Raw genomic sequence first — 27514 nt, forward strand, 5'->3', positions numbered from 1 at the left:
TTTTGAGACACTTTAGGGAGGTGTACGTCCCCCCCCCCCCCACCCATAATTTCATTATTAGTTTCTCTTCCTTTTGAAAATTACCAGTCGAGCATCATTAACTGTATCTGGTATTTTGGTAGGAGATAGGATGGTTGCATCTCTTAAGCCGGGTACACACTAGACGATATTTTGTCCGATCCGGAAGACGTAGTGAGTACCGGCTGGCTATAATATTATATATATTAATATACATACATACACACACACACATTTGCTGAAGTGGTATCCAAAACAGTCTGCAGCCCATGGAAACCTTCAGATACCAATCTAGAAGGAGACAGTATGTATAAAAAAAAAAAATTTCTTTCTACATTAGCCACATCTGGTCCTACAAATTTAGCTTAGTATGGAGTTTGCAATAAAGCAGAGTGGCAGATTTTCTCCATGCTTCAAGGGTGCTTTACATGTTCACATAACATGAATTCTGGAGCAGGAACTAAGCCTTACCAACATCAAATCTACAGCAATTAGGCTTTAGAGACCATGTTGTGTGCAGAAGAGAAAGTAGTCTAAGGTCATTCGTGTAACTGAGGCTGACCAATGCAGCTTTTCGGTTTTGACCTCTGCAACAGTTATGGACTTTAGAACCAAGATAACACTTAAAGCTTATATTTATTTAGAGTTATAGTTACTCATACTGCATGAACACACAGTAATTTATTGACACCCGTTTATTGATTCTCTAGACAGAAATGCTATTCAATACATAAGCCAACAATGGTATAATACTTACTTCCTTGTGGTCCATAAAACTTCACTATAAATTCATTTAGTCCGCCTAGGATTGTGACTTCATGTTTGCTCTCAATGCTAAAGCAGTTGGTTAAAGAAAACTAAAATAAAACATTCTACATTGTGCTCATTTTATCAGGCCCATACACAGAAGAGACATACTTTCCAAAACCAGATTAAAATAAATTATATATTATTAATAAGGATAGGGTTAACAAGGGTTGGGAGTTTGTACTGTCACTCACCTGCTAAAACAATATTTCTGAGGTTAACCAAAGATTTTTGTTAGCCCATACCAACTATCAAATAATCTACAACATGAGACAATGAGGAAACGGGTAGAACTAAAATTATCATGCCGAGATCAGGGCAGTGGTCTAAATTTTTTTTTACATAACGTCCTGCTTCATATGATAGAATACAGAAAAAGAATGCAGAAGCACACTTTAGACATTAAGCCAATAGGAAACAGAACAGTTGTGCATTAAGAGTCGAACATTGCTTCCCAAGGTCTGAAATCAACATTGAGGATCTTTTATTAGCTTAGTTACCCATGGACTATCTTGTTGAGGTAGAGTGTTCTAAAGCAGGGATGGGGAACCTCAGACCCGGGGGCCGTATAAGGCCCACGGAATAATTTGGTCTGGCCCTCCAAGCTTTTTCTGCTAGCCTCATCTGGCTAGCAGGGTGCTTAGAATGACACCAGGCAGCCAGAATCTATGCAGCAGTGCCGCCTGGTGTATCAGACGGTTACACCACTGCCCTTACAGCTCCCCGGAGCATCCTCAGGATATTCCGGGCATTGCTGTAATCACCGGCGTTTGTGGCCCCGCGTGAGATCACACATTGGGGGCGTGGTCTGCACCGGGACGGCGAATAATGTTATATATCTCAAAATGGCCCTCGGCAGAAAAAAGGTTCCCCACCCCTGCTCTAAAGTTTGATCCTGCAGTCTTGCCATATATTATCTATAGTAGTTTTAGAAGAAAAAAAAACGTATGGGACGGATGCCACTAAACACAGTGAATAGTGAAAACACTGATAAGTCCTGGAAGTTTTTTTTTTCACTTTTCACTCATCTGGACAATGCACACTACATATCATTTTGTTTGGGCACACTGCGTTGGATTCTTTTATGCAATTACTATCGCTGTTGGGTGACTGAAATACAAGGAGTTCTTAAAGTACCCCAAAAACAGTGTTAGCAGGATTCATATACCTCATTTCACCTAAGCAATGGTGCAAGCATATCACCGACACGTGTTTCCATAGTTAAGCACGTCAGAGGAGAGGGTAACCTGATATACATCAAGGCATTCACTTCACATAAATGGCATGATCAGGGGAGATGGTGTTGTGAATAAGCATGCTGATGAGGTATTTTTCACAGCCTCTCTGCATACCAAATAGGTAAAATACCACTATCATATCTTCTTACTTTAAACCAGATTGATTTTAATCTGGCACATTTTCTTCATGTGACTGCTGATTCAAATACATCCATTAACACTGATTTCAGTAAAAATGTTTTTAGTGTGCTGCCGAGTCTTTATAAAGCAGCGGATCCAATCAAGACACTGGCAGGTGGGATGCCGAACGTCATATCACTGCCCATACTTGCCTACAATCCCAGAAGTCGCGGGAGGCTCTCGATTGTTCGGGTAGCCCCCCCGCACCCCCGGAAGTGTAAGCAGATTTCCCGCATCCTGCCCACTTACTAGTGAAGCGGGCAGGATGGGGAGATTTAATGGGGAATTTGCTGGTCCGCGAGGAGGAGGTGATGCTAAACGACGCGATCTGCGTCATTTAGCCCTGCCCCCTCACAGGCCTGTGATTTGCGTACCTTTCCACGAAATAGGCGGGGTCTAAGTAAACTGTTCAGCCCCCCAAACCGGCCTGCAGGGGGGGCTGCTCCCGGAAAGCATTTACAGGAAGTCGGTAAGTATGGCACTACTTTATACACTAGGCCAGACCAACCTGTAGTTCTCCAGCTGTTGTGAATCTACAATTCCCAGCATGCCCTGCCACAGTTTGCTCTTAGGGAATGGTAAAACTGTTGCAGGGCATGCTGGGAATTGTAGTTTCACAACAGTTGGAGTGCCACAGGTTGGGCAGGCCCAATAAACTCCATGAAATTTTATTTGTCCAATACAAATTCAAGCAACATTTCTGCTAGGATTTTAATTACACATTGGACAGTGTACTAGATTGCAGAATATGGTGGGCCAGGTTCTGTATGCATATCAGAAGCATGCATCGACATACAGTAACCATGAAGCCAGGCACATAATGTACTCTTACACACCAGAGTCTCTTCCCAAAAAGAAAAAGCTGTTCCAGGAATCTGAGCTGCTGTCATTACATGACAGCTTGTGTTTTCTGCTACAAGACATAACATCAGCTAAAAATACAACATCAACATGAAAGAACATTAACCCCTAACACTGCTGCAGCATGTAACTAAATAAAGTGTCTATACAAGTACAAACTAGAATTGGAGCAAACCAATTGTTTATGGGAAGTAACAGTCATTTAGGACTTTATATAAAAATATTCTCTTGCAACAGATCAGCAGCATTAAAAGGTAAGCGCGATAGAGTGCACTTAGTTGGTCGAAGAGATGTGCAGTCAGTGAGCCCTTAGTTCTCAATCTGAGGTTTGTCAATTATTAGAAGTTGTTTTCCACATCTTTTGTATGCTTAAGACTATTGGATAAAGCAAATAAATAACACATTAAACATGTTAAAAGTATGCATGCAAAAGGTAAATATAGAACATGACTAGCATGTTTTGGAGGGAATCAGTATGAAATACACCCCCCCCACCCCCCCACCCCCTTCCCCGCTGCCTAAAACTAAGTCCCCTGGGGGGGGTGCCTGACCCCAAGTCCCCCCCCGGGGGTGCCTAACCCTAACCCTCCCTCCCCTAGCCTAACCCTAAAACTCCAGTGGGGGTGCCTAACCCAAGTTCCCCCCAGGAGCCCTAAACCTAGCCCTCCCCCCCACAGCTGCCCGCTCGTTGCGCCTGGCATCCCTTCGAATGGGATGCCGGGCGCCGGTCTCCCGGCGTCGTGGAAATGTCAGGCGTCTCTAGACGCCCGGCATTTCACCCTCGCCGGGATATGACAGTTGGGAAGCCGGCTGTCGGTATTAAGGCAGCCGGTTTCCCGATTGTATACCGTTTTGGAGTAATCTTCCAGGTTTATAGTATTCATGAGTATTAAGGATTGTACTAATATGCAGTATGTGCATTGTGCTCCTACACAAACTAGGGAAGGTTAGCGATTCATATAAGAAGATTGTGATAGCCAGTATGCTCGGGAAATTTTATTTTTACCAAAAGATAAAATTTGAGAGTGGGTATAAAGCTATGCGATTATGTATTCAGCTAACGCAATAGAATACATTGAGCCATCTGTACACACTGCACGATACAGTGTACGACTAAGGTGTGTTGTTCCATGCTGCCTTTAGCAGCACAGCAGATGGGACAGCGATGAACGACCCGCAGGCATATGCGACCATGATTACACACTATGCAACCCGTACAATATAGTGTTGCAATACACGTCAGAGCGATAATAGTGCAAGGGATCGCATAGTGTGTACCCAGCTTTAGTCGTAATATCGGATGTCAGCTGAGATCAGTAGAAAAGGCTGTTGAGCGATGAAGACAAACTCACACTGAATGCATCTGGCAATCACCACACTAATAAGAGTTAAGCTGGGAACACTATACAATAGTTCGTCTAATATATCGATCATACGTGGATCAGAACGATATACTGTACACATACCAATGGAGGCGTCGTGTGATTGCGCACCCCCCCCCAAAACACACAGCACCTGCCCCACCCACCTACTGGATCCTGCAGGCAGCAGCAGTGCAGCTCTGGACAGAGCAGAGGCGGGCACTGGGTGAATTGTGGGCGCCAGCCAAAACCTGCTGGCCGCGGCTGCCGCATACAGTCAGGCAGTCAGCCCGAGGGACCTGGCTGGCCAGAGAAGGAAGAGTGGCATGGGATCTGTAGTATTTTACGGCTTAAGCTGCCCATCCAATAGGTGATTATACCTAGCGATGGAGCGATGACGGTCGTTATTGCTCCATCGCTCGGCAATCGCCCGCAAATCGGGCAGTAAAAGGTTAAAAACGATCCATGCGCGCGCCCGCTGGTCGTTTTTAACATCAATCATCGCCCGAACACGACGGTCAACCTGACGACCGCCGTCAGGTTGCCATGTTCGGGGATGATTGATCTGCATACACTGAACGTCCAGTGTATGCAGTTCACCCTGCGGGAGACGGCGTCGTCGTAATCGTGCAGTTGTCCCCCGCATCGTTAAGTGGATGGGCAGCATTAGAGTGAGCAGTAAAACAAGAGATATGGTAAGAACTTACCTTTGTTATCTCTGTTTCTACGAAGTCCATAGGGTCCACAGGGTTGACCTTGGGGTATATAGCTGGATCTGGATCCACAGGATCCTGGGAGCTTTGCTGCTCCCAGGATACACTTGGGTCCATCCTCCTCTATACCCCGCCCCCGAGCCCAGGCACCTCAGTTGATAAGCAGCCAAGGCCGGAGGAGGAGACTAAACAGAGAGAAGGAAGACTGGAACACACAAGAAACCATACTCACAGAAATGGGAGACGGAAAACCGGTGACCAGCCACACAGCCCATATGAAGCCAGGTGCGTCAGGGCGGGTTTCCTGATGACACTATGGACTTCATAGAAACAGAGATAACAAAGGTAAGTTCTTACCATATCTCTCGTTTTCTACTTCAGGATCCATAGGGGTCCACAGGGTTGACCTTGGGGATGTCCCAAAGCAGTTCAACTAAGGGCGGGACTCTCCTGTGCAGAAAGGAGACCCCGGCGCCCGAAGGATGCATCCTGAGAGGCAAAGGTGTCAAACACATAGAACCTCAAAACATCTGAATGGAAGACCAGGTGCCCGGCTTACATAGCTGAACAGCAGAGGTGCCACGTCTAGCAGCCCAAGAGGGACCCACAGAACGAGTGGAATGAGCCTTAACCGAGGCTGGCACAGGTAAACCCTCCTGTGCATAAGCCTCACAAATAACGGAACAAAGCCAACGGGCTAACGTTTGTTTGATGGCAGGCCAACCCCTCCTGTGAAAACCAAAGAGGACGAACAATGAATCAGACTTCCTAACAGAAGCAGTCCGGTCCACATAGATTCTAAGCGCACGGACTACATCTAAGGAAGCCTCACTAGCTGAAAGATCAGGAGACTGAAAAGCTGGCACAACAAGTTCCTGATTGATGTGGAACTTCGAAACCACTTTAGGTAAAAACTCAGGACGAGTGCGGAGCACCGCTCTGTCCTGGTGAAAAATCAGAAAAGGGGGGCGACAGGAAAGCGCCCCCAACTCTGACACCCTCCTGGCAGAAGCAATTGCCAGGAGAACAGTCAACCACTTGAGCTCCACCGACTCAAGAGGCTCAAAAGGAGCACCCTGCAGGACCCGAAGAACCACCGCCAAGTCCCAAGGAGCCACAGGAGGCTGGATTCGGAGAACACCTTGGAAAAAGGTGTGAACATCTGGCAGCGTAGCAATCGTTGGAACCACACGGACAATGCGGACACATGAACCTTCAGAGAGGCAAGGCCAAACCTGATTGAAGAATTTCCAAGATCCTAGAAACTCGGAACACCTGAGGATCATAGTTTCTGGACTCACACCACTGAAAGTAAGTGCGCCACACCCTGTGGTAAATCTGTGCGGAAGCAGGCTTGCGTCCCTGAGCATGGTACTAATAACCGAACCAGAGAAGCCCAGAGACCTTAAGACGGCTGTCTCAAGAGCCGCGCCGCCAAAGACAGCCGACCCAGATCTGGTTAAAGGCAGGGCCTTTGAGACAATAGGTCCTGACGCTGAGGAAGAAGGTACTGAGCGTTGGAGAGACTCCTGAGATTGGAGTACCAAGGACGTCTGGGCCACACCGGAGCCACCAGCAAGAGCGTGCCGCCGTCCCGCTTGAATTTCCACATGACCCGAGGTAGCAGGGATATCGGCGGAAACGTCCATTTCAGCAACAGCGCGTCCACCAGACATGCGCCTGCGTCTCTTGTCCTTGATCCGTAAACGGGTAACTTGTGATTGTGATGGGAAGCCATCAAGTCCAGCCCCGGCAGCCCCCATCTGTCCACGAGTAGCTGAAACACCTCTGGGTGAAGCGACCATTCCCCGGGATGCACGTCGTGACGGCTGAGGAAGTCCACCTCCCAATTGAGGACTCCGGGGATGAAGACTGCCGAGATCGCTGGAATGTGGCACTCCGCCCAAGCAAGGATGCGAGACACCTAAGACATCGCAGCCCGACTGAGAGTTCCTCCCTGGTGGTTGATATATGCCACCGTGGTGGCGTTGTCGGACTGCACCTGAACCGCCTTTCCGTTAAGAGCGGGGCCGGACGACTGCAGGGCCCCGTATACCGCCCACAGTTCCAGGATGTTGATGGGGAGAAGCGCTTCTTCCGCAGACCAACGACCCTGAAGTGACAACGAGCCGGTCACTGCCCCACAACCCCGGAGACTGGCATCCGTTGTGATCAGGACCCAGTCTGGGATCAAAAAGGGGCGCCCCTTGACCAGATGAGCTGTCTGAAGCCACCAAGCCAAAGACTGCCGAACCTCCGGGGACAACACCAGCATCTGAGAGCAGAACCGGTGAGGTAACCCGTTCCATTCCGATAGAATCAGCCCCTGCAGGGGCAGTGAATGGAAGTGGGAAAATTCCACCATGTCAAATGCCGACACCATGGACCCCAGAACTCTCATAGCCGAATGGACCGACAGGCGGCAACTGTGTATCCGCAGCTGTAGGGAGGAGACCTTCTCTGGAGTCAGGAAGATCCTTTGCTGACGAGAATCCAGCAGGGCTCCCAAATGAACCATCCGCTGTGATGAAATCAGGGAGGACTTTCTCCAATTTATCAACCACCCGTGTGCTTACAGGCAAGCGATAGTCAGGTGGAGATGTTGAAGCAGTACCTCTGGGGAGCTTGCCAGCAAAAGGGGGTCGTCCAGATAAGGCAGCAGCCGTACATTCTGGTTCCGAAGATGTGCAGCCATGACTGCCATCACTTTGGTGAATACCCTCGGTGCCGTGGAGAGGCCAAAGGGTAGCGCCCAAAACTGATAATGATGAAGGATAGCGAACCTCAGATATCGCTGGTGCAAAGGTGCTATTGGAACATGGAGGTAGGCGTCCTGGATATCCAGGGACACCATGTAATCCCCAGGTTCCATCGCCAGAATGATGGAACGAAATGTTTCCATCCTGAATTTGGGAACTCTGAGGAATTTGTTCAGAGACTTCAAATTGAGGATAGGGCGATGAGAACCATTGGGTTTCTGCACCAGAAACAGTAGAATAGTACCCCGTCCCTCGTTGTGATTGAGGAACGGGAACAATGACCCCTGCTTTCAGCAAGGACTCTAAGCCTCCTAAATCTGCAAAGCCTTTGTTTTGTCCTGAGAAGGACTCGCGCAGAAAAACTGGTGGGGCGGTCTGTGCCGAAAAGACAGGGCGTACACCTGGGAGACCACTTCTCGAACCCAGGCATCCGTGGTGGTATTGTGCCAGCACACTGGGCAAATTGAAGAAGTCGGCCTCCCACTCTGGGGTCCCCCAGAGGGAGGCCCGTCCCATCAGGCAGAAGGTTTATCCTCCTGCTTGGAAGAAGGGCGCCTGGCACTCCAGGCCTGCTTCTTGGGCTTAGAGGCGCTCTTGGTCGCCGACTGCCTCGGGAAGGACCGAAAGGCAGAGCTCCGCACCTTGGCAGGTGCTGAAGCCGAAAGGAGGAAGGCTGATTTAGACTTAGCCAGAGTATCCACTATTTTGTCCAAGTCTGGACCAAATAGCAACTCTCCATTAAAAAGGTAAAGCCTCCAGGCCCTTTTTGGAGTCTGCGTCAGCTCTCCAGGACCGCAGCCACAAGGACCGACGCGCCGACACAGCTGCAGCAGACACCCTTGAGGTCAGCAGGCTTGCATCCAACAATGCTTCACCAATATAGGAAGCCACATCTCATTTGTCCTATCAACGCTCTCTGGATATCCGAAGCATCATCCAGAAAGGTATCCCCCAAAGTGTTGGCCCAGCTCTCGATGGCCTTAGCCACCCAAGAGAAGGCCATGGACGGACGGGCCACTGCCCCAGAGAGTAGATAGACTTTAAACAAGTTTCCACTTCCCTGTCCGTGGGATCCTTCAGGGAGGAGATAAGACTGTAAAGGCAAAGTACCGCTTTAAATTAAGCGGGTGACATGGGAATCCACCACAGGCAGAGTTTCCCATTTCCTGCAACGAGCCTCAGGAAAAGGATAGTTGGATGCCAACCGTTTCTGTGGTTGGAATCTCTTGCTGGGCAACTGCCAGGCCCCCGCCATATGACCATATGATCAGTCAACTGGTCGGACAGGGGAAAAACAGTCAAAGCTAGTTTGGCCTTTTTAAAATTAGGATACTTCGACCTGGGAGCCGGCGCATCCTCCTCTATATGAAAGATGGCCCATACCGCCCTAACCAATGCCGGCACATTAATGGAGGATTTAGTCTCCACCTCCTGGGCCCCGGCATCCGAGTCAGAGTCCTCATGGACCTCTCCGTCATCCGAAGAACGTCTGTGTCAGTGAACTGTGCCGCCAGTGAAGCCGGAACGGGTCGCTTGGACGCCTTTGGGGGCAAATCACTGTGTAATATCGACTGAAAAGCCGATGACTAGGCCACCAGGCTCTGAACAGAGCTGGAGAGGACATCCACCCAGGGAGGGGGTACTGCCTGAGGATACCCCTGAAAGGGTACCATTGACTGCTACGTCACAGTGGGAGACTGCACGTACACAGGCAATTCCGCATAAGGACTCACAGTCTGAGACCCGGGAGGAGACTGCACCAAATGCGTAACACCTGGGGAACGGGGGATGGTAGGTTGGGGCAACGCCCTAGAAGGGACCGCAGTGTGGACCGCAAGCCGGTCCGCGATCGAGGCCAGCACTTGTGAAGACATCACCCAAGGAGGATCCTGTGCCACCGGGGGTTTAGAGGGACCAGGTACCAGCTGGCACCGCCCGCACAGACCGTCCTGAGACAAATCCACCCCATCAACCCTGCCGAACAGCGCCTGCAGGAAAACAACACAGGAGCCACGGAGCACTCATTCTCATCAGATGTGACACAATAACTTTACAATAAAAACATATCACCGAAAAAGAGGTGAGGCGTTTAACACCTGCGCACTCCCAAGTATGCAACACAAACAGCACACAATATGGTACTGTGTAGCACACCACTGTATGCGACGGACCTCACAAATACGTAGATTTATATAAGTGAGGTACCCAGAAAAAAACACCCCTCCCCCACACACCTGCGGGCCTGTAGGAGAAGGAAAGGGATAGTGATAAGATGACAGTCAGCAGAAAATTAGCAGACAGCAGCACTAGCAAAAAGTCACATACCATGCAGGAAGTAATACTCACTGCACCTTTCGCTACAATCAACCTCCAAGATTCAGTGTCTGGGAGGGCTATAGCGCTGCAAACACAGTCCTTTTGCAGGGGAGAGGTACGCAGGGGGACCAGTCCACGCACCACCTGGGTGATCTGCGCTGCCACTGAGAAGATGGCCGCCGGAGGGCTCTGAGGAGGAATGGCCGCAAGAGGAACAGCCCAGCGACTCCAGCACGCGTGAGAAGGTGCACTGGGCTGAGTGAAGGAGCCGCTAAAGCAGGGAAGGTTGCCTCCCCTGGCTAGCAATTAACCCCAGGGACGCTGGTTCCCCTCCAGCAATTACACCCTGGTGGTCCAGCGGTCAGATGGGGTTTTCCATTGCAGGGGGAGCCCGCCGCCGCTACTAGCGCCGCCATGTCCCCAGAGACCGGTGGCTGAAGACTGCATTTGTTATCCCCCGCGCGCAGCGCTGCACGTGGCTTACCTGGCCCCGTGCGTCCGGCAGCAGTCAGTGGGAGGTCCAGGAGCCACGCTAGTACTGACTCTGGGGTCCCGCTGCGATCCCCAGATCAGTACTGGCGTCGCAGCGCCAGTGGGGCTGTTGGAGCGGCAGAGTGGACGTCCAGATGGACAGTCTGATTATGCAGCCCCACTGCCAAGAGTGACCCGACTCCGGCCGGGCACCAACTAAAACTGAGGTGCCTGGGTTCGGGGGCGGGGTATAGAGGAGGATGGACCCAAGTGCATCCTGGGAGCAGCAAAGCTTTAACTGCGTGGTGCCCATGGATCCAGATCCAGCTATACCCCAAGGTCAACCCTGTGGACCCCCTATGAACCCTGAAGTAGAAAAGAAACTACAAATCCCATGATGCATTGCCAACAGGATGAAGAGTTCAGGAACCCATGGCTGTTATCGTTACAGCACTGGGGGCCATCTACTGATTATGGTGAGAAATAATCAGATGCAGGCACCCTAGAGTCAATTAAAGTGCATGAAATAAGTGACACTGGGATAGATTTTTCACATGATTAGGCCCCTGGTTCAGAATTGTATACACTGTTACCTAGAGTAACCTTTCTGTACATAGCAGCCCTTTCAGAAATCATGCTTGGGTTTTATCAAGCATAATATAAAAACTTATACTAGCGTTCCCGCTAGGCTGTTTTACCCGCAAAAACGTGTCCCGCGGGTGGGAAAAATAGTGGTGCAGCAATAACCGTCCGTTGGTGAATAGATGCTGTGTGCATGGCATCTATTGAGGGGGGAGAGCTTTTGGGGCAGCCCCTGGCATGTCCAAGAGATGCCCCCAAGCGTGATGAAAAGGAGACATAGCTTAAAAACAGACCCCTCTTCTTGTGGCCACTCCCCTTTTCAGGTACGAGTCTTCGTGCCCTTTATAGTCCGGCCCTGCCCCGCGCTGTACCTAGAGTGTTGACTATTATACAGACTGATTTCCCTTTCTGTTCTTTAAGTTTGCACAACTTTTCTGATTACCACAAAAGCTTATACCTCTGACTGTCTACCTCAGGTTATATCCTATTTTGGTATTTATTATTAACCATCTGTTTCTTGCAGTAGACTTGTAATAAAACATGCTGTAATACTATGTGGACTTTACAGCCTCAGCCCAGCATGCATTCTTGAGGTTGACATTGTATGCCGCCTTCATTGACGCGTCTGAAAAACGTATTAAAAATTAAAGCTTTAGAGTCATAAAGCATGGATATATTAGTGTGAACTATACAAATTATATGCTGAATATATTTAATACAAGAATATGTATTTATTAGCAAAGACATATACACTTCATATTAATGAAGACTTCAGGCTGCATTCAAGCTGATGGTTACAACTATGATATATAAACTAATCCTGGCATACAGTGAATAGGTGCATTGCAATTTCTGACATATGGAATAGCACAACTGCGATGCATGCCATAAATATAAACTCGCTTCATATAGAAATAGAAGCTCATAGGCAACATGAACATAGGAAAGACTGTGTAAACAGTTACTATTTCTAGACAATGCAAACAAAACCCAAGCATGAAAAAATCTAATCAGACAAAGGGCCGTTTCAATTAGCCGCGAAAAGTGCAGTTTGGAGAAAAGTTTACCGATTTGGACTTTGTTTTCAACTTGTCTCCGTATTCAAAACAGGAGAAAAGTTCTCTATGTATAGGCAGGCAAATTGGAAGTGCAAAACCATTATTTTGTGGTGCAAATGTGGGGATTTGGTCCAGAACCCTTTGGAACCTAATAACTAATCAGTAAAAAAAAAAAAAAAAAACACCCTAAAAAGATTTTTTGTGAAGACCCCAAAAAAGAAAGAAAAAAAAAGTTACAAAATGGGTAAAAAGTGGGGGGCCTGGTACTTTGGGGGCTATATGGACGGGACAGGTGTTTTTGGGATTGCACGAGACTGCAGCAAGTGTATTTTTCAGATTTTTTTTAAAATCACCACTTTAGAGACATCAAAACATGCTAGTACCCATTTTCATGAACCCCAAATTTGACCTCTGTACTTATTTTTCCCAAAAGAAATTGCTTTTTCATTTTCAGTACTTCTGCATATAAGCATATAACACAAAACACTTTTAGGGCTGTTAGAACACTACTATATTGATTTCTAGTGTTGGTGCAGCTTTTTCTGGGGTACAGACTGATTTCCCCCCAAAAAACCACAATGAATAAAATTCATCGCACTGCAGTCTGCCTTGCTGTGTGACTGAATACCTGTAGCAGGAGGTGGCATGCAGCTACGTGACATATTGACGCATCTCGGTCTCCGTTTCATGCCAGGATTGGGCTGCACCTGAGCCACTTGGAAAAGTCCAGCGCTGCCTGCCTACAAGATGCAACATGGTGGGTGCAGGCAGGGTTGCATCAAAAATTTGTGGGGCCCAGTATAAAATAAGTAGTGCTCCCCAATTAGGGGCACACAAATGAGGGGAAGCAAAAATATACTTATAAAGGCTGGGTGGGCAGAGGCACACATGATGCAAGGCAAAGGCACACACGGGGGTTAGGGTAGAGGCACACGAGAGATGCAGAAAAAGAAGGGGTCCCTTGACGCTGGGCTGCAGGCTTATATGTTTTTATCAAATCATGACAAAATCCCCTTGGTTTTATTTGCTGCATACACAGACTTGCAGTATATTATTGCTAGCACCAATTGCTGCGCTGCTGGTACCATGTATGATATGGGTAAAACCGAGCGCGCACACACACACACACACACACACTATTATATTATATATTACACACACTAGCCATTGACAGACATTGTACTTGGTGGTAAGGATATGGGGAGGGGGGTGTCAATGAACACAATTAGCAGGAGGGAGTGTGTTAGGACAGCTCTATATAGTCACTGGGGCCCGGCAGCAATAACATCAGATTGGATGCCTGTCATAGTATGCAGTCTGCAGGGAGCTCTCAGTCGGCTCTGCAACACTTTGTACATTGATGTGGTGAGCAGTCTCGGGACGTTCCCTGCTCACCACACTGAGCTCCGCACAGCAGCCGCACTGTAATGACAGGCAGCCAATCTGACTTTCTGCTAGGCTGCCTGTCACACCTCACTCAATGCTGCAAGCCGCAGATAGTATAGACAGCCGCCCGGCAGCCGTAGGGCACCTCTCCTGCAGACATAAGCAGGCCTCCCAAACACTCCAGGCTCCTTATGTATGTACTGGGTGCAGGACCCGGTGGCGGCCACACAGCGCCCACGATGTTATGGCAGCTGGGTCGTGGCCTGAATTACCAGTTACCCCGTTCGTCACCAAACCCCCGCCTGCTACCCATTTATACTTACAGGAGCAGGGGGAAGTCGTCACGGAGTCGCATGTCACTGTAGTGCGGTGCCGCTACATAGTCGAGGTACGGTGCCAATGATGAGTTCTGCCCTGACTCCACCCCCGCTTTTTATAGACTGCAGCCGGGCCAGATCATCAGGGAGCCAGGGATTGGCCGCAGCAGAGCGCGTGCCCGGTACTCAATACCGGGTAAAATACGTGCTATAGCCAACTTCAGTCTTAGGGGGCATACGACATGTCTAAATGGTCAAGTGTCAATAAAAAGCCTAGTGTTTAAAATTAGGTGTCAACATTTTAAACAGGTTGACTGTCAGTGGCGACATTGTACATGTTAACATGAAAATGTCAAAATGTACTGTCGACATGGAATACCTGTGATATCCTGTAGTCAACAATTATGTCGAATAAACATACTGAACCCACAGAAAGGCGTCTTATTAAATACAAGAATGTTCCTTGAATGGTGGTGGCAACTTTCAGTTTGGAGCAGGTACAGGACCCATCCACACAGCTGTCATCGAGCAATATCCAGCACCAAATATAACGGAAGGTTCTATTTTTCCATAGCTAAAGAATGGTTGTAGCTCTGCCCACACTCCTCTCCATTTGGAGTAATACATTTTATGAATATTTTACAGGCACATTTAACTTACAAATTGCCATGTCTAATTAAGTATGCAGGCTTCCTAACTGTAGGCCAACCACAAACAAAATGAGGTACCATTTAATCACTGAACAGCAGCAAAAATTTGTGCTCCAATCATTAAAGGAAATGCCAAGCCTACTAAAAAGGTCACAGGCCATAAAAAAGCAACCATGAGATAATGTTCAGAGAGATTTTTCACACTAACCATGACAAGGTGATCTATAGAACCAATAAAACTGGCTTACACAGTTGCAACAACTACAGACTGAGAATCCGATTATACAACACCTGCATGTTTCTGTTCCATTACACTGTGCTACAGTAAAGAAAGACACATTAATTTGAACCCTAATCGGTTTAACATCTGTGCTCTCATAAGTGTTCCTCTCACTTTAAAAGAATGTCATAATGCCTTCACAAGGCTGCACAGCTACAGTATCTCCACTTTGGCACAAAGTTACATATGGGAGAATAGCATTTTTTACTATATGTCATACATTTTACCAGAACAGTTACTTGTGCTGAGTTAGCAAATGTTTAGAAAAAAAACCCCAATCACATATAACCTCAATTGTAAATTAAATGATGTCAGGGAAGATAGCATTCAGTAACAGTTTAAAAAAAAAAAAAAGTCTAAATTTTACTGGAGCAATTTATATTGCCTTCTAGTAAAGCAAAGTTTGACTCACTACTATGTTCTAAAATCCTAAATCAATATTTGTTCAGGTGCTCAACACCTAAAGGAGAGGAGGCTCAGGGGTCTTCTAAAAAGCATATCGCACCTGAAGAGAAGCTATATTGTAATATTAGCTCAACATCAAACTGTTACAATTTGTCTCTGCCATCACTGGTGGCTTGGGCAGGTTGACCAAATAAGGACAGTAGCACAGCATGAAGTATACTCATTCTAAACCTCTACTGTGGGAAAGCCTAGCACCTCTAAAGAATGAGTCAGCTGCTGCACAGGCACCAGTTTTCCTAGATCACCTGCTCTCAATTTGAAGGCTTACAACTAAAGGGGCCCATCCATCACCGGCATCGTAGAAATCCAACATGTTGGATTTTCCTGATTTGACGATTGCGATCAAAAAAAAAAAAAAAAAAAAGATCGATCGTCAAATCGGGGAAATGTATTTAACATGTAATATTTCAGCGATCCTGCGACGGATCGTTGACCATCGATGTTAGCCGGCGTTTCTGCCCGGCAGATCGGCATTTCCGATCGTGTCGCAGGATCGCAGTAATACCGGTAAGATATATGGGCACCTTAAAGCTTCGTGGAGGAAAATAAAAAAAAGTCTTAAAACCAAATGCTTCTTAGCAGATTTATATATATATCACATATATACACACACACACACACACACACACACACACACAGGAAGACCCCTGTACCCCAGAGACCAGGCGGCACTCAGCGGGCTTCCAAAAAAATAGCAAACAGATTTTATTCCATAAATCGACGTTTCAAGACCTGCACGGTCTTTTCATCAGTATATACATTACATAGACAAATGCAAAAATAAGCTTACCTATATACCCAAGTGTGTCAAAGAAAAAACTAGCACCAGCTGCTTTCCGTGACCAGTGTCGTCTCGTGGAGCACAGGGTCCGTGACCTCATCACACTGCGTCTAGACCGGCAAGGAACTCCCAGCGTTGTCTGGGAAACAGTAACCAGGCAATAGTAAACAAATAACTCTAAGAAGAGTATGTGATGTCCCGGGCCGCGGACCTCTGCTGCTCCCTGAGCGAACAACTGTAAAGAACAAAGACAAACTGTTGATAGTAAACAGTGCTCATACAAATAAAGACAAGTTTAAAAAATATAGCAAGGCACAGGTAAATTAAAATGGTATTATAATGAAGCAAAGCAGAACTAAGTATATGTATATATAAGTCCCAAGTTTTGAATATATAAATGTTCAATATGATCAGTACTAATAAAGATAAATCAGCATTAGAATTAACAATATATAGGTCAGTTATAAAAATATATATTCCAAGGAAGTTTTTCATTAAGCCCACCAGGGGATACTGTATTTAGGGAAAATATCCAACGTGCTTCCCTTATTGAGAGTAATAAGGTTCAATGGGGTATGTGATCAATGATTTTGTAACTCAGATCTTTTAATTGATGCTTTGCTTCACTAAAATGTCTGGCCACTGGTTGCTTGCTTGCTTTGCCTTCGATGGCCGCTTTAATAGTCAACCGATGGAGGGCCATCCTCTCCTTAAACATTCTGATAGTTTGTCCAATGTAACACAAACCGCACGGGCAGGTTATCACATATACTACAAAGCGAGTTGAACAAGTGACCACATGTTTGATATTAAACACACTACCCATGTGTGGGTGTTTAAAAGTAGAACCCATCTCCAAGTATTTGCATGTGGTACATGAAAAACACCTATAGCATCCAGGTTGTTTTGTAAAGGTAAATTCATTCTTCCGTTTGAAGGGAGTTGTATCACTCCTCACCAAAATGTCTTTAAGATTTCTGCCCCGTCTGTAACTTACCAGAGGGTATTTAATAAACCGGGCAGATCTTTATCAATCCGGATGATTGGCCAGAGTGCCTTTGATGCTCTAGGGATCACCGAGCTAGCCAACGTATATTCTGTGATCAGGGGGATCTTGTCCCTAGTGTCCCGTATAATCGTATTGTTCAATAAGGTAGACCTTGACATTTGTAGTACTTTTTTTTTGTTTTAATAATATCTGTTTGTTGTATTCTCTTTTTTCAAAAACTTAGTGACAATCTGATCAAGTTCCTTTTCCACATCACTGTTATTGCTGGTAATCCGAATTGCACGTATCATCTGGGACCTAGCCAGTCCCTTTTTCAATGCCGGAGGATGAAAGCTGCTTGACATAAGTAACGTATTGCGATCAGTGTCCTTAGTATATAATGATGTCTCAAATTTATTATTGATTATCTTAATGGTAACATCCAGATAATTTATAGACGAAGTACTAGAATCAGAGGTAAATTTAATCGGAGTATTCTGATCATTGACACTAGATATCATATTTTTAAAGGATAGTTCATCCCCTTTCCAGAGCAGGAACAAGTCGTCTATGTATCTCACATAGAAACTTATATTCGCTGCGATGGCTGGATCAGTAAAGAAAAAGTTCTCTTCCTGGGCAAACATGTATATGTTGGCAAAGGCCGGTGCCACATTAGAGGCCATAGCACATCCGCTTCGTTGTAAATAATACTCGCCATTGAATAAAAAATAGTTTCTGGTTAAGGTAAGTTCTAACAGGGATATAAAGAAATCAATGTTCACAATATCAAAATTCACCTTGTGTAAAAATGTTTTTGTGGCATCAATGCCCTCCTTATGCGGTATCACCGTATACAGGCTCTTCACATCAAGTGTATACATTAAGAAATTATCCGATACATGTCCAAAAGAGGAGAGTTTCTGTAGAAGGGAAGTAGTGTCCTTGAGAAATGTTTTTTTGTGCCATAACAAATGGTTGTATAAGGTTATCCAAAAATTGAGAGAGATAGGTTGATATAAAGATCCTCGGGCAGAAATTATAGGACTGCCTGGCGGTTTAGTCTGATCTTTGTGGATCTTGGGCACCGTGTACAGTAGTGGTACCACAGGGTACGTTTGTGTTAATACTTTGATAATTTTAGGTTCCAGGATTTTATTCTCTTGGGCCTGTAATAGAATGTTGTCCAGTTCTCTTTTATACACTCCCGTTGGATCACCACAAAGCTTTTCATATGTATTGTGATCAGACAGTTGTCTATCTCAAATTGATAATCATGTAGATTCTGGATAACTATGGCTCCCCCTTTGTCCGCAGGGCGGATGATTATGGAGGAGTCCTCTGATAGCGTTTTCAGAGCTTTCTGTTCCTCCGGGGATATATTATGATAAATTTTGGGTTGTGCCTGTAGAAACCTGTGTACTGAATCATCCATCGGTCTAGAAAATGTTTTTATAGAAGAATTGTTGGATACCGGATCAAAATTAGAAGAGTACTTTTTTAAAAAGGATGTAAACAATGAAGAAGATTCCTCAGAGTTGAGATTTTCTTGATGTTGAAAATATTCCTTTCGTCTCAATGTACGTGCAAATTCCCCCTCCCATTCAAACAGTTCTATTTGTATGCTTCCTACTTCTGGAAATATACACACACACACACACACACACGGGGGCAGGGGGTGGGCATAGAAAGAGAAAGTGACAAACATACTATATTTAAGCAGCTGCTGTCACAGTACACCTATAGGTTCCAGCCACTTTTATCAAACATATCCGGCACCAGTATTCTCCATTCATCCAGTCATGTCAGACTACAAAAATCTATAATGAGGTTATCAACAAGTTGCAATTGAAGGTGAACCTGGCTGCATCTTGCAAAATGCTCAAAACCAGAATATCAAAGAGGCAAGAGTTCCAAAATATAGTACCATGACACCAATAAAGCAATTTGTACATTTCCAGAATTTTACCAACAACTGTAACCAAACCCTATCTTCTATAGTTCCAGATTTTCACCTAATGGCCCCCATACACTAGCGACTGATTGCCGCAATACAGAGATGCCGGTTCGGAGGATCAGTGAGATCGAACATGTTGGATCTCTGGTTGGATGATCAGTGAAATCCAACATATTGGATTTCACGGATTTGCCCATCACGATCAAATTATGATCGGAATGATCAAATCTGAAATTTAATATGGAGTGTTTCACCGATTCTCCAATTGATCGCAGCACATAGATGGCCGCCGGTCTGCATTTCCGACCAGCGTTTCCGATTGCAGGATCGTACAATCTGTCGCCTAGAGTAGGGGCCCCATAAGCCCTGCTGCAATTGTAACTTTTTGGCAAAGGTAATTTGTCAGCCTACATTGCATCTAACAGGGATAAGTTTTCACCACTGCATAGGTGGCGAAAAAAAGTGCACAATTGGGGTTTCGGGGTGCAGAATTTAAAAAAAAAAATAAAAAAAAAATAATTAGCCTGCAGCCTTTGGGATGTCCCTGTAACGTAATCTGTGTAAAGTAAAAAGCATAGAAAACCCCGAAAAATTAATTTTGGGGGCAAAAAAAAAAAAAAAAGTTGGGGGACAAACTTAAAATCTAGCGAAATCGACTTTGGGGGTGCCAAGTATGCAGTGTCTTCTAGAATGCGGGTGGATTTTTGAAAAACAATTTTAGGGACTTAAAAATATGCTTGCACCCATTTTCATGTACCCCAAAGTTGATGGGACTACCTTTTTTTTTTTTTTAAAAAGCTAAACGCCATTCTTCACCACTTCAAAAGGTGCATTTATGCACCTGCCACAGCTGTTTAAAAACCAAATTACCTTTAGTGGACCAAATTGGGGGTACCAGTAGTGAACCCCATGTCAGACCATCTTTTAGGGGGTGACTGGCTGATTTCCCCAAAAGTGACAGGACTTTGAGACTTACCGTTCCACAGGGTCCAGTTTTTACAGATTCCTAATTGAATACAGGGATAAACGGGCACGCGCCCGTTGCTTTAACCCCTCCAAAAATGGCGATGGCGAAAAGTCCGACCTCAACTTTTCAGTTAAAATTGAATACCGGCCTTAGTCTTCGGATCTTTAATAGGAAACAGAAATTGTTGTTTTTATATACAATTCATTTCTTGAATTTAGTTATTAAACACCAAATGCACGGTGTGGGAAAAAGTTATGGCTTAAATTCAGAAACAGCAGTAAGTTTTCAAGCAAAATACCAGTTTCATGTTCTGCCACAATCTCTAGGTTTCAACTTTGACTAAGCCTCAATTTAAATTTTGCTTCTTTTCAGTTTTTTTGATGTTAGCTTGTTTTTGTATAATTTACTTGTTGTATGACCCAACCATGCGCTTCAGATCGCGTACAGGATGACCAGACTACTTACAATGAAGAGCCAGGACCCCCTCTAGCCGGCCAAGAACAGCAGCTCGACGTGTCCGATTCGACAAGCCGACGGAAGACCTCTGCAGAGATGTTGACCCATGCCGCCTGGATAGCTTCCCACATCTCCCTGATAATTGTAGGTACAGGATCTTGGGGGTGAATGGACCTCTCCAGCATGTCCCATATTGCTCGATTTGGTTCAAGTCAGGTGAACGTGGTGGCCAACCATTCATCTGAACTCTTCAGAAAGCTCATAGAACCAATTCTGGACAACTTGGGGCAGAGACTGTGCAATATCCTGCTGGAATATTCCAACATTCTGAGGTTACATGAAGTCCATGAAGGGCTGCAAATGGTCAACCAGCAATTCAACGTAGCAGTTACCAGTCAATGACATGTTCAGGCGGACCAGCGGACCCCGCCCATGCCATGTGAACACACTACACACCAACTGCCTGCAGGGTGCCTTGTTGACAACTGGGGTCCATGGCCTCATGGGGTCTGTGCCACAGAAAAACCCTACCATAAACCCAAAATAACTGGAAACGTGACTCAGACCAAGCCACGTCACCAGTCCTCCAGGGTCCAATTAGCGCAGTCACAAGCTCAGGTGAGATGCTGTATCCGATGTTGTAGTGTCAGCAGGGGCACTCTGGTGGGTCTTCTGCTCCCATATCCCATGGAAGCTAAAAAACGCTGCACTGACCTGTTGGATATAAGTCTGGTACCTCCTTCATTGAATGCGGATGTGATTTGAGTCAGTGTCGCTTGTCTGTTACCACAGACCATTCTGATCAGATGCTGCTGGTCACGATCATTAAGTGGTGGTGGGCCACTGCGCTGACCAAGGTGGGTCGAAATGCCTTCCATAAGGTATTCCTGGTACACAACACCGTAGATCGAGGCAGTGCCTGACAAATATTTCTAGGAGCCAGGATGAAAGTGTAGGAGCCAGATCACTGTCCCCCCAAAAAAAAATTACAGGAGTGATTGAGGAGTACAGCTCTGTGTATTATGCAACTGTTATACACACTATACTAAGCCACAAAATGGTCGCAGTTGAATGGATATAGTAACAGAGGCCTCCTCACTGCTCTGCACAGCTCCCCTGCTCCACGCCCCACCCTCCAGTAATAACGGACCACATTTCATATAAAACAATGGTGCCAGAAAGTACAACAGACCACCCTCCCCTCATGGTCACACCACTATCCCTCTGAAGCCGCTCCGCAATCCCTAGCCACGCGTAGACCCTATTACTGGGGAGCTCTATGCAGCCAGAGATAGGCAACAGTAGACAGCCAGGACATACAGGAGGATTAGCGTAGACTGAGACAGACAGCAGATGTCAGAGCAGGACAGGAGGAGTCAGCACAGGCCAGGACAGCAGTCACCGCAGACGACACTCAGCACATGCACTCCTGTGCATGAAATGACCACCACAATACTGTAGGCACGAATCTCCGCGGGGGCTGATGAGGATCTGCTTCCTCCCTCACTGTAAAATCTGGTAGCCAGGCAGCAAGATCTGGTAACCTTGGCGACCTGGCCCCTGGAATTTGTAAAGCCCTGGATCAAGGAATGTTAAAATGTCCACACAATTTCGGAAACAGAATGTCCCATCAGTCAAGCACCCACTAACATGTCCCATTTGAACTCCGATCATTTATATTGCTTTACCATGAGCAACCTAGCTGTGTTCAAGCCGACTCATGAAATGTCAGATAACTGATGTAGGTCTGGGCATTTCCAAGACAATCACAGTACGGTGGTGCCACCTACCATTACCTTTACATACTGCTATCCCATTACTTGACACTTCAGTATAATTTTTTTAGGAATATACAGCAGAATTCATGTTTTGTCAGTTATGGAAGTCACCCAGATCTTGGCATCAAAGCATCCACACACCATCAGACTACCATCACCAAGATGGACTGTTGGTATGATGGTCTTACTATGGAATGCAGTATGTTTTACATCAGCCATAATGGAAGCCATGCCATACAAAAAGTTCCTCTTTTAACTCTTCTGGTATTAGAACATCCTCCCAAAAGTCTTTTGAATCATTTATGAAGTGCCACCAATTAAGCTGTGCTATACATGCAATATTTTGACATGGACAAATTTCTGCCCCACTTGAGCATATGGTCTAAAAAAATAAATAAAAAAAAGTTGAAATACAAGCTCATGCACACAGTGGTCAGCAGTCAATTATCCCATCAGTATTTTTTCTTTTTTGGAGTGTGGGAGGAAATCCATCCAAACATGGAGGTGAAAGCAGAACCACACTGATAGGACTATGGTTTGGAAGGGATGTAGTCAGCTGACTACTGCCGACACAGATATCCCAACAAGGGAGTTAAGATAGGCATCGAAATGCCGATGCCCATCTCAATCCCAACCCCGGAAAGCAGACGGACGGATACCCGAACGAGGCAAGTCCGGGGTGCCTGCCCTCTTAGCCGGAGGGGGAAGGGTTAGGGTAGGTAGCCTTAGGTTTTTGTGGGGTTAGCCACCCCTAAGGGGGGGAGGGGGGGTGTTCGGTTTAGGCACGAAGCAGGGGGACTTCGATTGAGGAACTAAGTATGCTTACCCGACCACTGTCGGGATACCAATCATCAGGATGCCGCTGTCTGTATTCTGACAGGAGGCATCCAGACAGCCGGCATATCATACCGATTCTATTTGGAATGCTACACATGAAACCACTGCTGTAAGGTAGTAATGCTAGCCACAGAGCTGCTATCCTGCCCCAAGTACTTCTTGGCAAATGAGACAATATTTCTGTTGTGTTAGCAGGAAGGATCCTTGAGACAACTAGGTTGATTTTCACCCACTTCTGGGAAGATGCACTACTGTAATAAATGATCTTATCTGCATTTCAAGAGAACAGACCTTTTGTTCGGTGGAGCTAGAGATTACTTTGTAACTCTTGTGAAACAAATATCACCTTTTTGTTTTATTTTCAGGAACTTTAATCATGGCAAAATGTGCTCATTGAATATACGTGCATGAGCTAAGATGGTAAAAGGTCAAAGTAAGGGAGTTTTAAATTGAGCAGACTGTGATCAGCCATCTATTAAATTTGGTTAGTCTTCTAAGGGTGCAGTTACTTTGTAATTTTTTCTCAGATTACCTCTCTAATGCTGGATATTTTTGCTCTTTTTATATAATTTACTAAAACAAATATGCAATAACAGATTAAATAAGGAAGTAGGCAAATCATTTTTCATAGCATTACAAATGTTCATTTACAATTTAACACTGCAATCCCATAAAAACACTTTTTTACTTAAACATTTTTACTGCAAGATACATGCGGATGTTAATCTTTTTTTTTTTTCAAGCTATTAATGCTTTACAGTTTAATAAGTGTCAGGTTTCCATGTCTGCCACAATCACATGACATCATGAAGTGAGCACAGAGCCTTTGTAAGCACAACCTTTTCCCATCATAAGCTTGGATAGGGGGCTCCAATGCTGATTAGGTGCCCCTCTCCTGCTGAAATGCAAATTCCTTCCAATGACAAAGCCTGCATCCATACAAGTATCTCGCACAGACATTTTGTACTAGAAAGAGTGGAATAGGGGCATTACCCAAAGGTGCTGCATTAAACATCAGTGACAAATATTTGGAATGTAATATAAATCCCGGCTGTCAAGATGGTAAGTATTGGTGTTAGGTTTAGGGGTAGGGTTAGGATACTTACCGACAGATGTCTGTATCCTAACCCTGTCGGGAAGCCAGTGTCGGGATGTTGACCACCGGCATTCCATATCCAACCCAAATTTCATATGCAGTGGTTTAAAAGTGTTGTGGGGTCAATAGATTATACTCCAGTAACCTTAATACGTTTATGCACGTAAATTCAGCACCAGAAGAAAAGCAAAAAAAAAAAAACCATGCTACAACGCAAATATTCCCAGTCACAAGTGCAAATGCTAGTGGATATATAATCTTGGAAACAAATGGGTTCTTTATTCCTATACTCAAAAAACTTTAAATGAATAACTCAGATCTACTTTTTGTAGTTTCTCAGAATAAAAAGGTGAAACGTTTCAAAACCAGTGGCTTAGAATAAAAAAAAAAAAAAAAGGGGTCGAAGTGGGATTTCAGCTTTTTTTTTATGTCTTTTGTATTTTTTGTTTTGTAAGTCCTATGGAATTATAATTGGCCACACTGAATGATTTCATCAGCTTTGAAAATTGCATAATTTTGAACACCAGGCATTTCAGGATCCAAGATTGACAGACATCACGTTGCAAGAGCTGCCTCACATGTGCTTTAGTTTTGAAAACTATTATAACTTTGCAACTAGGCAGAAAAAGGGAAAGCCACCTCTGCAATGGCTACTTACCAGTGCATTCTTTTATTTTAATAAAACTGACAGTTGGCATTAAATTAACAATGCCAGTCCATTACTATGGTGACAAAAGCTAGGAATTGGTACAATGGCAAAAATACTAGGTCTCATTTTTATATTAAAAGCATGTACAACAAATTATATATTTGAAATCTTGCAAAAACAGGAGCGCACTGTTAGAATATGAGTTGGGCTAAACATAATAAATAGGTCATGAATTGGTAAAAGTGGCAATCTTCAAGCTATTTTGTTGCTTGATATAAAGGTTTTTCCAAACAAAAAGATAAAAAATATTTCAGCTTTAAAATTTAGCAGCTGTGTTCAATTTAATGTGATTATAGCTTTTCATGATGATGTGGCCACTAAGTGGCACTGTTCTGAGGTAGTGTGGGTGAGTATCTACACAACTTAAGCTGGGTAAACACTGGCCTACATATTGGCCATTCAATTGGATAGCTGATATACTGTGCGCGCGTTAGCCAGTGTGTACTGACGATATGTCTAAACGATGCCGTTCACAGACATATCACGTCAGCTGTGCAACACAGCAGATGGCAGATATATCAGCTTATCGGGCAGTGTGTACGACTGGTCAGCCGACCGCCTGTACACTTGCTGTAGAGGAAACATCACAATTGGGCAGGCACATGTAAATGCCTGCCCAGTTGTGACATCAGTCTACACATCAGGCCGACGATTGGCAAATGTGTACGCACTTACCAATCGCCAGATAGGATGGCGGATCAGCCTTATGGCCGATCCGTCATCCTAGTATGTACCCACCTTTACAGTTTAAGGAATATAACATTAAATCAATTTCATTTGTAAAAATATTAGTTCCAATGTAAGTGTAAACAAATTATATGACCTTATCAGGGGATGCAATCGGGAAGCCAGCTGACATTATACCGACAGCCGGCTTCCCGACTGTCATATCCCGGCGAGGGTGAAATGACCGGCGTCTAGATGTAGACACCGCTCATTTCACCGATGCCGAGAGACCGGCATGCCAATCGAAGGGGGGTGAGGGAGGGTTAGATTTAGGGTTCCCGGGGGGGGGGGGGGGGGGGACGGGACTTGGGGTTAGGCACCCCCCCGGGAGGTTAAGGTTAGGCTAGGGGGAGGGAGGGTTACGCACCCCCCGGGGGACTTAGGTGTAGGCAGCGGGGAAGGGGGGTTAAGTTTAGGCACTTAGAGGGGGGGGGGATTAGGGTTAGGCACTTAGAGGGGGTGGGAGAGGTTAAGGTTAGGCACCCCCCCGGGAGGTTAGGGTTAGGCTAGAGGAGGGAGGGTTAGGCACCCCCTGGGGGACTTAGGTGTAGGCAGCGGGGAAGGGGGGATTAGGGTTAGGCACCCCTAAGGGAGGGTTAGGGGGGTAGGTTAGGTTAGTTAATACTTACCTGGGGACGATCAGGATTTCCAGCGCTGTCGGGCTGCCGCGATCTGTTCCTCTGTCGGCCTGTCGCTGCCGGGAATCGAACTGCCGGCCATGCGGCCGGTGGTATTACAATACTGATTCCCCTTATCAGACATAAAACTCCCCATTTTATTTCTTTACCAATTCTATGAGGAAGTAACATGTAAAGCCTCACTTTTTTGTCTTTCAAGTGAACTACAGTAATAGGCTTAACTCACGAATACTCAAAATAAAGAGTCAGCATTCTCAGGAATATAGGTTCATAGCATAAAATGGCTGCCCCCTCTGTCAAAGTCAAATAATTGGTTATGATCGTTGTGCAATCATTATCCGACTATCTAATAGTCTATGGTCTGACGATGTGTTTCCACGACGCTACTTTGCGTGCGCAATCCGAAGCGCTAAACTGCGTATTCACAACACGCATACACGGATGCCCACACAAATATATACTTACACACGGAAGCTCATATACGTACACACATACTCACTGATTTGTATATAGTTGCTAATTCAACACACGGGCGCATATGTGCAAGATGGTTCCCATTCACAATAGTTACTAACCAGAGTTATTAAAGGTATTTTTAACTAATAATTATGATATAATATGCACTTAGAGGAGATCTAAAGTTTAGAGCATAGTGGACATGTCATGTTTGGTATCATACTAAATCCCTGTTTATTTGCAGACTCCCGTTCCAATCGGCAAAGGAGTCACATCTTGCTTCTGCTAGTTATGAATGATAGGGAGTTATTGCATTGAATGTTAGTATTTATATGCAGTGTTGTAGCTAGTATTAACCAGTTGTTCAGCGGGAAACAACACAAAGACCGTTGGAGAACTAAGCCATGCCCCTGATGACACCGTATGAATCAACCAATGACTAGATTATCCAGAAGCAAGAACAAATGGAAACCTGTCAACTAGTTCCTTTGTTAACGTTGAACTCTAAGGTATATAAGCTGTGACCCGACTCCAGTGTACAGACATCCTCTTTGATGACCACAGGCTTCTGGATTGATGACTGTATACTGAGACCAGTGCGACTTTCAACGCTAAATAGCGACTATTAGGAATCAATACCTCAGATAAGTGCGGTTTATAGAA

At 45.4% G+C, this 27514-nt stretch overlaps 1 protein-coding gene across 1 annotated transcript in view; it reads right to left on the minus strand.

Annotated features, from left to right (window-relative positions):
- The window catches only part of UBE2H (ubiquitin conjugating enzyme E2 H), a 65065-nt gene that overhangs the window by 26685 nt on the left and 10866 nt on the right, over positions 1 to 27514 (minus strand). Inside the window, exon 2 of the mRNA XM_088468677.1 lies at positions 776 to 852. Within this exon, the coding sequence (XP_088324803.1) occupies positions 776 to 852 (77 nt within the window). The remainder of the gene's footprint in view (positions 1 to 775; positions 853 to 27514) is intronic.

The sequence above is a fragment of the Taudactylus pleione genome, unplaced genomic scaffold, assembly GCF_031769625.1.
Source record: "Taudactylus pleione unplaced genomic scaffold, aTauple2 ptg000086l, whole genome shotgun sequence".
Taxonomy (NCBI): domain Eukaryota; kingdom Metazoa; phylum Chordata; class Amphibia; order Anura; family Myobatrachidae; genus Taudactylus; species Taudactylus pleione.